Below are 12,670 nucleotides of genomic sequence, written 5' to 3' on the forward strand. Positions count from 1 at the left end.
TTATTTTCCAGTACAATTGTGGTCATTATCAAAATTATTTTAATAAGACTTTCACAAATAATGTAGCCGCTTTATCTTAATCAACAGAGTGTAAAAACTGTCGAGACTTATTTATTTTGTTATTAAACCTACATTTTTAGAAACATTTAAAAAAAACCTAAATAAATTTCAGAATAAAATAATTCTTTACATATTTTTAGTTACTGTTAGTATGTTTTTTTAATAACATAAGTAATTATAAATTATAGTGTTTGGTAAAATATGTAATCTTTGTACAAATAAAGTGAAAACTTAGGTATAAATATATTTATATCAACTTTGATATTAAGAAAGAAACAAACAATTTTATTAATATTTAATATTTCCTAACAATAAAACATTTCAAATTCAAACAGATATAAAAAACTGTTGACAGATTACATTATAAAAGAAGATTTTTAAATGCTCTTTAGCTGCATAACATTTAAATACAGCAATTAAAAAACCTTGATTAAAACTTTGTAACAAAAAAAGTAGACTTTTGTTAAAAAAAGTTATGAAGTGGTAAAAAATTCTATCAAAAAAAATTAATTTAGCTGCTTAACTACTCAAAATTAGTTTTAAACAGTTTAAAGTGAAAATTTTTGAAATGGAGCTGCATTGAATTTTTACGTATCCTTTTCTGAGAAAGGTTTTGTATTTGCTTAGATTTAAATCAGAAAATACAAATAAACAAATTTTAAATCTCACATCCTTTAAGACTTTTATCAATCAAAACAAAAAACCGAAGCCATTTATATGCCGGACAAATGTTTAACGTAAATAAATGTAACAATTGTTATCTGAGAAGTTTTCCTTCAATTATTTCGTTTTTCATCCAATCTCTGTAAGATGTGACGTGCTGGGTTTTGATGTCCTGCTTAATTTTGAAGATAATGGATCTGGCAAACATGCAAACGTACACGCCACAGTCGTATGTGTTGTCCTGCCTGTGTTTCTGTTGTTTTGATTAAAAATTTAAAATAAATAAACAAACAAATACATATCTATGGTATAAACAAAAATAACGGATTACGTATGTTTTGCACCTAAAACGTAAAGCTGTTAGTGTCATCAGATTGTGTTTACTATTAAATTAGAATCATTTTGTAGAAATTTATCATATGTACGAAAAAACTTGATGATACGACGCAATAACTTATTAATCTGTTAGACGAATTTGAAAAATCACTGTACAATTTAAATTTATACCATAGGAATATTTTGCTGTATTTTGTTTATAAAGTATACATCGCTTTAAACCAAGTATCAAACAAATATCTATAGTGTAAAACTGTAAGCTCTTTTTTTAGCAACAAAAAATCACTGAAGTTTGAAATTATAAAGTAATATATCATAAATAAGATAAGTTTTCATAACGTTGTTTAGAAAGAGCATTTTATAAAAGTTCAATCAAGTTTAAGGAACTAGATAAACTTGAAGGGAGCTTTTGAACTTTAATATAGAAATAATAAATGTACATAATTTTGAAAATATCAATAAATGTACACTTCGAGCAGTTTCAAAACACACTTTTTAGCTGGTCATATTAATAATAATAAAAATTCGACGTTGTAAACATATATTTAATTACATAAAAACAGATGTTAAAATTAAAAAAGGCTCACATGATTGTATTTTACTGTCCAATTTTCTCCACCCTCGTCGTTATTATCGAAATGTTTATCCATATAGTCTAAAATTATCTGAAAAAAATAGTTCAACAGCTAAAAAGTATAAACTAATAACAACAATAAAAACATATCTAACAGTTATAAACAATTAAATTCTTAGTCATTGGACCGTATTTCTATTTATAAAGTTTCTTATTAAGATATCCCGTTACAGAAATGTTATTAAGGGGTAATAGGGATTAGTAAAGTAGATTAGTACAACAATCAAAACAACACTTATATTTTATTTACATAAACTAAACAACACAAAGATACAATTACATCACTCTATACTAGAACTACATTTAAACACAAATTAATACAATTGTAATAAGTATCTTATAACTAAAATAAGTATTAGTCAAGAAAGAATCTTAAATTTAACATGTTTGAAATGCATCTTAACTTAAACCACACCAATAACCACCGAATGCTCTGCCGAAACTGCTTATATATGCATTAAAAATCGCATTAGTTCTCTCAAATAAATAATTTTATTGTGGAAAAGCTTATCAAAATGCATTATTTTACAAAATATTCCCACGCCCTAAAATCATAAAACATTTATTACTTATGATTCCCATTTTAAATAGATTATTTTTAAGAGTTCCCACACCATCAGTACAAAGATAAACTTTTTGTCAATGTAATAAGTATTTAAGTCATTTTAAATGACCAAATGAAATAATAGACTAGAAGAAAAAAATGTATACAAAAAAACAATACATTTCATATTTTATTAAAATTATAACTATAAAAACCAGTTAAGTAATAATTATAGATAAAAACAATTCTTTATTCAACACAATTTAAGATATCAAAGTCTCAAAATAAACTAAATTTGTCTTTAAACTTATTCAAATAAAATAAACCTAATAAACTGATTTTTTGTTGTCATAAAAAATAAAACAAACAATATAAAAATTTTAAGACTTTTATCTAACAAAAAAATTTTTTTAATTAAGTACACGAATATTTTAAAGTACAGTGTAAGTTATGAATTTCTGTGTCTATCTTAATTAAAATGTAACACTTACAATTAGCTTAAATATAAATTTTAAAATAACGTAAGTTAACATATACATAACTTTAAAGACTTTATAACTGGCTACAAAAATACTAAAATTATCAATTGATTTTGGTTATAATATAACACTATACCATTTAGTAAAGTTAAGTATCTTAATTGTTAGGACTATTAGTTTTTTATCTATTAAAAGCTTACTTTCAAACTAAGAATGTTTATATTGCCCTAAGTTTTACAGGTTTTTTAAAATAATTTATTTAAATACTCAATGAAACTTGGAAAAACTTTTATCATACAGGAAACTCGTATTCAACTATAAAAACACTAAAATGTATTACTGCCTTTGTAAAAACTTAACAACTTATTTTGTTAGTCTTATTTAGAACAAAACAAACTAACTTTAACTTGTTTCTTTTCTCTTTTAGATGTTTCAAAAGAATTAAACACATTTGCAGTTCTGGACAATACATTTACATGCAATAGAAACCAGTGATCGTCATAGAATATAGGAATTAGAAGGTGGTCAAATTCTAACCAATCAGACGGTAGAACGTGTTTCTTCTTCTCTTGCTTTTTTGATTCATTCGTTATATGCTGGAAAGCAAAAGTGTATTTGATAGTAAACTCTAAAAGTTAGTAAATACTATAATTGAATACAACACCGTTTTTCTCTACGTATAAAAAAGTATTAAAAAAATATTTTTTTATAGTTTTTAATTAATCTTAATAGTGTTATAAAAAAACTAGTGTTCAGTTAAAATATATTTCTATTACAGGACAACAATTTTCAACAAAAAAATTAACATTTAAAATTTAAATATCATGTATTGATAGGTAATTAACAAATACAAGACAATGAAATAGTAAATGTTGTTTATTACCAAAAAGTGTATAAAATCAAGGATATATTAAAGTTTTAAAACTTAAGGATTTTTTCTAGACGCTTGGAAACTAGTAGTTACTAAAACTAGTAATAAATTTTAGCACAACATTTCAAAACAATATGTCAATTTTTTCTATGTAATGAGGAGGGTAAATAGTTTTTATCAAAGTTAGTCTGCTTCTTAAAATATTAATTAAGCTACTAGCTGTTTTTTTTTTTTGTTTTGATACATGGGATTAAACTTTGAGAAATCAATGAGTTTTTTATGAAAAGCACAAATAAAGAGGCAAAATATATAGTATTTTATAAAAAAATATTTACTGCTACAGATTGTAAACGATGGTTTTTAAATTTTATAAATACAACGTTTTTAAAAAAATGAGCAGTTTTAATAATCATTTTAAAAATTATAATTAACACTTTTTTCAAACATAAGTGAAAAACAGATCTTTATAAATTTTGGTTATAATTCTTTATAATCAGTTTTTTTTTTTTAATAATTGCAAGAAAACTGAAAACTAAACTAAAAAGCTTTAAAAAACTTAGAAGTAGATAGTTTTCGGGTTAAAATTTTCCGATCCAAAAAAAATTATCCATATTTTTACATATATTGCATAGGAAACATTTTAAATGACTGATTTTTCTGAAAGTACAATTAATTTTTTTGCTTCATTAAAAGTACCTAATAGTATATACTTTATGCTTTTGAATAGAAGCAAAAGTTATTTTGTGTTAAAAAAGTTAGACTACCGGTACGGCTTAAATTTAAAGAATTTAAAATTACCTCTAGTAAAAAACTGCTGATGGCTTTGTAGGAAAACCCATTCTCTTTGGCTTCGCTGCACAGCAGTTCCATGTAGTGGTTGATTATGACGTCATTGAGCCAGTTGGTCTTGTCCAGTGTTTCCAGGTCTTTGTTGGTTATACTACTATTTATTTGAACAGTGGGCTTTTCATCAGTATCAACGTGGCAAAGAACTTTCTCGGCTACTGCCTTCACGTCAGCCAGTCTGTGTTTGAGAATACTAAAATTTTAAGTAGAGCCTAAATGATTAATTTATAAATTATTTAAAAAGTTAATAGGAAATTTTAGTTTAAATGCTAACACTTCTTAAATTCAACTTGATTATATGTTATATAGTTACAACGCGAACAACGAAAAAAGCTACGTTTGTTAAGGCCATAGGGGGGGGTCCAACATTTTTTTTTACTAAAATTAACTTTGGCTTTTATATGAAAGCTTAAAGTACAAACTATAAGCCAGTTTTTATAGAATTCAAAAATATCATTTAACTTTTGAGATATTAAACTTTTTGTAAAAATTTTCCAATATAAACGTATGGACCGCAAATTTTTTGGGGTCAATTTTTTCGGAAATTTTAAAATTCACTAAAAACCTATCTCCTCCTTCATTTTTTGACCTAGAGACTTCAAATTTTCAGAAAATGTTCCTTTTAATACTTTGAAGAATCTGAATGTTGGAATTTTTGAAATTTTGAAAAATAAAAATTTTATCCACAAAAAACTAAAAAAAAGGGTATTTTTTGACAATAATTTTTTTTCTACTCAAAATTTAAAAAATTCCTACAATAGATCTCTTTAAAGTTTAATGATACACATTCTGTAAAAATTTGAGAAAGATTACTCAAAAAATGAAGGAGGAGATAGATTTTTAGTGAAATAGTCTTTTTTCGCATTTTTAGTTTTCGCCTTCCATAAGGAACCTATTGAACGCCCTTTCTTTGATCACTTATATCTCAAAAATTACTTTGAGTTTTTTTAAGCGGTTAAAAGTGTCTGATAGCTCAGATTAAATTCTACAAAATAAGATCAAGTTGTAAAAAACAAAGTAGACCTCCCCCTATGGCCTTAATCACTACAAAAAAAAACTGGTTGCAATACATATATATATTTACACATATAGCTAGGATGACTGTTTACCAATTAAAATAAAAATACAATCGGTGTAAACTAACACTTCAACAAAACTGCAACCAACAGAAACTTTTAGGCGATCACAAACGGTTTCAATTTTAATTCTATCTGGGTCTTCACCTTGCACTAAAAGGTTGGTGAGCACGCCTAGTGAAAAGTATTTAAAATCAGTTTGTGTTCAGTGTTGTTGCTAAAATATGTTGGCAAAAGTACAATAATATTTTTTTAAGATTGTAAAATATGATAACTTAGATGTCTACGTTAAATGTAAGAGAAAACAACTTTCAATGTTAATTTAAAAAACATACATATTTAAAATTCTTAATTTGAAACCAACAATTGTTGATTTTTTATAAGTAATTTATCAACTTCATAAACGTATAACACCATAAACAAACTATAAATAACCAATTTAAATTATGTCAAAAAATGTTTTATGTTTAAAAATAATAAAAACCAGCAATAGAAAAACAATTTACTCTTATAAAAACTTAATAGTTTAACTTCCGTAATAATTACTACAAACCAGCCAATTTTATAACAAAATGATATAATCTAACTTTCAACACTCCAGTAAAGTTGGTCGACTTTAATTTCTTGTTTTTCATCTTCTACCACGATAATATCTTCATCGCTGTTTTTGTTGTTATTAGCTTCTTGCTTATTTTTCTGATTTATGTAATCGCAGAGCTTTTCAAAACTTTCTTTGTCATCTCCTAAATCTGGTAACTCTTTTTTAACTTTTTTCTGTTTATATGGGCGAAAATCGTCACCTTCTTCTATAAATGAATCACAGTCATAATATCTTTTGTTTTTTGCAGCTCTACTAGGCAAGGTACGGACAGGACTTTGAGAAGTTTCCATTCTTACTTTAACTTAAATGACTTTTATTTTTAAGCTTGTACTAAAAATATTAATTTTGACATTAATAAAACCTAATTTATAAAACAATTTTTTGTCTAATTACTAGATACTATTTTAATTCTGTTTTAAAAATCTATATTTGCTATAAAAGTTATTTTTTCTCATTTAAAACAATTAAACCCTTTAAGGCTAATGAAACCTATCTGGTCTTTTTTGTGTTTAAAACATATTTAATTAGTGATTTAGGATGAAATTAGTTGGATCTTTAATGAAATATTTCTTTATTAATTTAGATAAATCAAGTCTTAAAAAAGAAAATTAATTTTTTTAATTATTACAGAAAATATGAGAAATTGAGTCCATGTTAAGTTACATTCATTTAATGCAGTGATCTTCAAAGTGTGCACCAGTGTAAACTAAATTTATTTTGGGGTGCATGAATCGTAACTTGAAAAAATATCTCAAATTTTGAAACTTACACTAGATATTCTAGAGTTGATGATGGAGAGCAAAAAAAGTCTTAGGAGTTTTTAGTGGTAATTTTAAAAGTTATACTAGATATTATGGAAAAAAAAATTTGTAACTTACACTAGATTTTCTGGAGTTGATAATGAAGAGCAAAAAAAGTCTTAGGCGGTTTTTATGGTCGTTTTTTGAGAAATTTTTTGGAAACCCTGCACTAGGTATTACGGGAAATTTGAAACTTTTTTTAAATACTTGTAATAGGGGTACACAAAATTTTAATTTTGTTATTTAGGGTGCACAAATTTTGATTAGCTTGAAGGCCAAATTTAATGTACTATCAAATTAGCGGTAATGCAACAAGTCCCTATTATGAAATTAATTATACACCATTTTATGGTAAGACTAATATAGTACATACTTAAATCAAAGTTTAAATACTGTAGATATGTAGATGAATGCTTCATTAAAATAAAAAGTTCCAATACAAACGTATGGATAGAAATTTTTTAACTCTCTTTGAAATTACAAATTTTAAAGAACTTGCAAAGCAATAAAATTTGAAGACTGTTTCACTAATAAATAAAGTTCAGAAAAAGTATTGTAATTAGCAACATAATCGAAAAATCTGAAATACATAAGTATTTTGTAAATAAGCCCTTTTGTTTGAAGTAGTATTTTGACAGTAGTTTTAGTGTTTATATAAGTGAACAAAATATGTTGACTTAAAAAGCTCCAAGCTATTAAACTTGGTTTTATAAATAAACATTTTAGCTACAAAGTGGCAATAATTAAAGTTTTAATTAGTTAAAGTTAAGCCTTTTTGTTGTAGTTAAATGATATTTTTGTCGATTTTATTTTTTTAAATTGTTTTAGGATTTAATTTTTCTTTTATTGGTTTTAAATAGTTTTATGTATTAATATGGTCAAAACATACTGTTTGAAAGAAACCTATGTGATTAATTGTTTTTGAAGTAATTCAAATAGTAATCTGAATGCTTATAGTTTTGCTTAAATAAAATGTTTTAAAACTTCATACATAGTTGTTGATAAAAAAATACTCAGTTTTTCTATGAACAACGTTTTTTGATCTGCTCTAGTAAAAGTTTAAAAAATAAGAAAACAAAAGGTGGTTTCAATTTTAAGTTGCTCTAAATATTTAGGTTTGTCCTAAAAATTTTCAAACATAACATTAATAATAGTATCCATAAAAACACAAAGTATAAATATAAAAGTATATTTGTATAAAATATCTTATATTTACCTATTTATAATAGCATAAGATAAATTCATGCATTATTAAGATATTTAAAGTTATACTATGTTTGTGAAAGGTATGTACAAAGTTTTCTTAAGCATTAGCCTAACCAACAATTAAAACACAGACATAACTAAAATTTTACTAATGTTATAATAATCAACGGTAGTTATTTGGTATATGTACCAGAAAAGTAGTTTTTTTACATACTGTTAATAAAAATCACTTTAACTATTATCTAAAACTTAGTGGATATAAATCACGTTTAATATATAACTGTACAGTAGTCTACCGCTTAAGTACGCAATTTTTTTGGTACGCACCCCGCCTTAAGTACGCACTTATCAAGAAAGACAAAATCGAGAATCCATTCTCATTTCAGCATTGAAAATTCTAAGAAGTTCCCTCATATTATCACGGTTTAACCAAATAGGCTATATTTTAATGCTTGTTTATGTTTATGTCTTAACTACGTGGTCTCCAGTAACTTACTAACTGACAGCTTTAGTTACAAGTAGCTACAATTATAAGTTACAAAACTATTTCCCAAGTTATGAATAAAACACACTTTGAATAAATGCAATTTAGTTTATTTTAAATAATAATTCTTAGTTCTGAAGAAAGAAACTATTAAATCACGATACAAATAAAGTCTATAAAAAGTATTAACAATCGTAAAGTTATATAAAATACTAACATCAACTCCGCGATGTAGACGTTTTCTTGAGTCTTGAAACTTGCGAATAAAACGTTGAACTTTATCGTAACTTGATCGTAACTCGGAATAAGTAAGCAAATAAATAAGCAACTAACGCGTATTTGAAAGACAAGCGCAAATACATACGCGTCGGAATGAAATTAACTCCCTTGAGTTGTTTTGGGAATTGGTATAATTGTTTTGAGAAAGCTTATCATTAATTTTATTGTTAAAGAAAATTCCGTATTTATTCACACGCTTTAAAATAAGAAAATGAAATGTTAATATCATTACAACGGGAGACATATGTTTGCTTTGGTGGTGCAACTTTACCTTTATCCTTAGACTTGTTCCATAGAGTCATTTTCTGACGCTTTCCATCCATTTTCCTAAAGTTTCTAAATTTTTTTTTATTCAAAAACTTTCATAATTTCTGCAAAAGAAAGGCTAATTTTAATGTGACATAATATAAAACTAGTTAACCACAAAAACTAGTTACAAATTTTATAAAGTCAAAATAAACATATAAAAAGAAACAACAACAACAACAAAAAACTAAAGTTAAAAAAAAAATCAATGAGCATCTTATCATTGTGCACTTATACTATAAATGTTTCTACTGATATAAACTTTCTTACAAAAGCAGTCCTGAAACGTTTTTCTTTCAAAAAAATAAAATCAAACACTTTTTAGCTAATAAAAAAAATATAATAAATGTATTTATTAATTATGTAGAAACTTTTTATAGAAAAAATAAGTTATTTTAAAATCTATTAAAAAATTTTGCAGATTAGAATTATGTATTAAATGTTATTTAAAATAAAAAGACTGTTTATTTGGCTTAATTATTTGGTGGCTAGTTGTGAGAAAGAAAACAAACAAATAAATTTCATATTATACTATGTCGTCAAAAAGTACGCACTACCCGTACTAAGTACGCACTTTTTGATCGGGTTCAATTCGCGTACTTAAGCGGTAGTCTACTGTACTTACAGGCTGTTGAGCAACATAAGTTTCTTTGAAAAAAAAGGATAGCAAACATCTGTAAAAATTTAGGATCACCTTGTAAATGTAGAATCTAAAAATATTTAACATCTATTTAAAAATACGTATTAGCTTAGTAAGAGATTCAGTTCAAAATGTATTTAAAGTTAAAAGTTTTAAAACTGTGAAAAATTAATTTAGTGAAAAATTTTTAAGAAATTATATTTAGTAAATGATTCATTTATTTTACATAAGTCTTACTTTTTTTCAAAAAATGTTAAACAAAAAAAACTTCTTGAAATTGTTTTTTTTTTTTTCAAAAAATATTGAAAAAGTTATACATTTTTTTACATGATAAGTCTTCACAAGAGGTTTATTTAAAAAAAACCACAACAGAATTAAAGTTATGAATTTACTTATGTTCAAAAATATATACATTCTTCAACTTTTTAAAACAGTTTTTTTTTACAAAAAAATGCACTTAAAATTTTTGATATTAAAATAGTTTTTTTAAACTGTTTAAAACTCTCGTTTTTTGAGAAAAAATAAAACACTTACAATATATTAACTATAAAATTTAGTTTAACTTTCTGAAGTATATTTAATAAAAGAATAACAACTATCCTATAATAGTTTAAACATACAAAAACAAAAAAGGAAAAAATATATATATTGAATAAAATTTTATAATTGTAAGTATTTACAATTCTAAAAACTTGTCAGCTATTTTAAGATTATATTCGTTTCCTTCTGTCCAAGTATCAAGTAGTTTCATAATTTCTGCTTCATCATCACAGTAATCATGAATTTCTGGAACTTTATTTTTAATCAGAATACCATTTTTCTTCGCTTCATCTGCAAGCTCCTCAACAAAATCATGAAAATAAATCACCACGCCCGAACCAAACCTGTCAACGTACTTCTTGTACTGTTTCTCATAATATGCTTGATGAGTTGATTCATCAGCAAACAAAGCTTTGCTTTCAATCCACTTGACGGTGACTCCATCAACAACTTTCGGAACAACCAAAAGGCAGTCTGGAGTTTTGTCTGTTCCAATCCGGCGCAACTCATCTTCGCTGTTGCACTTGCAATGTATTCTTTCCAATTCTTTGTTTAGCAACCTCTCCATATCTTCTCCTGTCAACTCTCTGATCACAGTAACAAGAGGTCCATAGGCATCGTCCATAACAATACTGTGTCGAACTTCCTTTGAAAGTCTTTGATCTGGTATACTGAATGGATTACTTAAAAACTTTTTGGCTGTCTTTTTTCTCTCAGCATTGTTTTCAATGGTGAACTTTTGTTCAACATATTGATTTAATATAAAACCTGCATATACAGTTGGAGGTAAATTGAATGATTTGGCAAGCTCGTATATGGCTCCTTGTGTAACACTAGAACCTAATTCTTTAACTTTTCTTTTATAACTTGAATATGCCCCTTTCCTGTATTTTCTGGGTTGTACATCAACAACAACTTTAGCATACCATTGCAACACTATGCTGATTAAAGTTTCTGCACTTACAGTGGTAAATTTTTCTTTCACTAGTTTTAAAACTTCCCAGCATTGCAATTTTAGAGGTTCAAGCGATTGTAAAAAACTGTTAATTTCTTTCCATTGACAATGTTTCATTTTTACAAATAAAATTCTAAATAAATAAAAATTTCAAATTACATAAGTTAATTATTAAATTATTAGTTTTGAATTGAAACTAAGTAGCATTTTCTAGATACTATACAAACTCATCAAAACATATCAAATTATTTTATAAAATTACTTAATAAAATGTTTCTGTTTAATTTAAAATTAAAGGCACAGGGGGGTCCACCATTTTATTTTACAAAAATTAACATTATTTATTATTTCAAAGCATTAAGTATATACTATAAGATACTTTTAATATAAGAGAAAAATTTCAATTAACTTTTGATATATAACAAGTTGTGTAAACAAATTTGAAAATTTTATTAAATATCTATGTTCTTCTTTTTAAGTCATTTTAAATTTATTAAAGAGTACTTAGAAAAAGTTTTAATACAATTGCTCAAAAGTGAAGGAGAAGATAGATTTTTATTTAAATAGTCTATGTTTGCCCTTTTAGTTTGCGCCTCTTGTAAAGAACCTATTGAAGGCTCTAACTTTTATCTCCTATTTCTCAAAAGTTACTTTGAAGTTTAACAAGCGGTAAAAAGTAACAAGCAGCTTATCTTATTATGTAAAAAATAAAAAAAAAGTGTTTTTAAGGTCAGCGTGACAAAATTATAATTAGAAACTTATCCTAGATCAGGAATTCTTAATTTGGGGTAAAATTACCTCTGGGGGTAATTTCCCTTATTTTAGGAAGTAAATTTTTTCTTAATAAAATAAATGCACAAATATTATTTTATTTTATATAATTACACTATATAATGTTATATATTTAAATAATACTTGATATATAAGGTAAACTTGGTAATTACCTTTTATAAAACGGTAAAATAGGAAAAAAATGTCAAGAACCACTGTACTTGATATAATTGAGTTGACAATTAAGAGCAAAAAAGGTCTTAAGCATATTTAAGGGTATTTTTGAAACATACACAAGATATTACTTTGAAAATATTTCATACCTTGACACAGTAGATATTTAAGAAACTTTATTGAAGGGGGACATTGCTTTTCTAAATATCTAAAGGGGATGTTAAATTTTTTTTTAAGAAACCCTGGTTTAAATAATGCTTCAATAAGCTTTTATTGTTATGCTGAATTGTGTTTCTTTAACATTTTCTAATATTTTTCATTTGAAGAATATGTTTTTAACAAGTGCTTAAAAGCAGAAATAGTGAGTAAAATTTTCACCAGCTTTTTTTAATAACTTGCTTCATT

The 12,670-nt window shown here is 25.4% G+C and overlaps 2 protein-coding genes across 2 annotated transcripts; both read right to left on the bottom strand.

The window, feature by feature from the left end:
* Nucleotides 1-302: 302 nt before the first annotated feature.
* Nucleotides 303-6,432, bottom strand: LOC145842601 (sentrin-specific protease 1-like). The gene is made up of 6 exons (XM_082950070.1): nt 6,097-6,432; nt 5,578-5,683; nt 4,386-4,611; nt 3,118-3,312; nt 1,647-1,724; nt 303-976 (listed from the first exon to the last, which is right to left on the bottom strand). The coding sequence occupies exons 1-6, from the start codon at nt 6,398-6,400 to the stop codon at nt 818-820; spliced, it is 1,068 nt and encodes a 355-aa protein (XP_082806196.1). The 5' UTR covers nt 6,401-6,432; the 3' UTR covers nt 303-817.
* A 4,069-nt stretch (nt 6,433-10,501) lies between these two features.
* LOC145842885 (CDAN1-interacting nuclease 1-like) lies at nt 10,502-11,448 on the bottom strand. The gene has a single exon (XM_082950361.1). It carries the CDS (start codon nt 11,435-11,437, stop codon nt 10,502-10,504), a length of 936 nt encoding a protein of 311 aa, XP_082806487.1. The 5' UTR covers nt 11,438-11,448.
* Nucleotides 11,449-12,670: the final 1,222 nt, after the last annotated feature.

The sequence above is a fragment of the Thalia democratica genome, chromosome 8, assembly GCF_965202585.1.
Source record: "Thalia democratica chromosome 8, ktThaDemo2.hap1.1, whole genome shotgun sequence".
Classification (NCBI taxonomy): Eukaryota; Metazoa; Chordata; class Thaliacea; order Salpida; family Salpidae; genus Thalia; species Thalia democratica.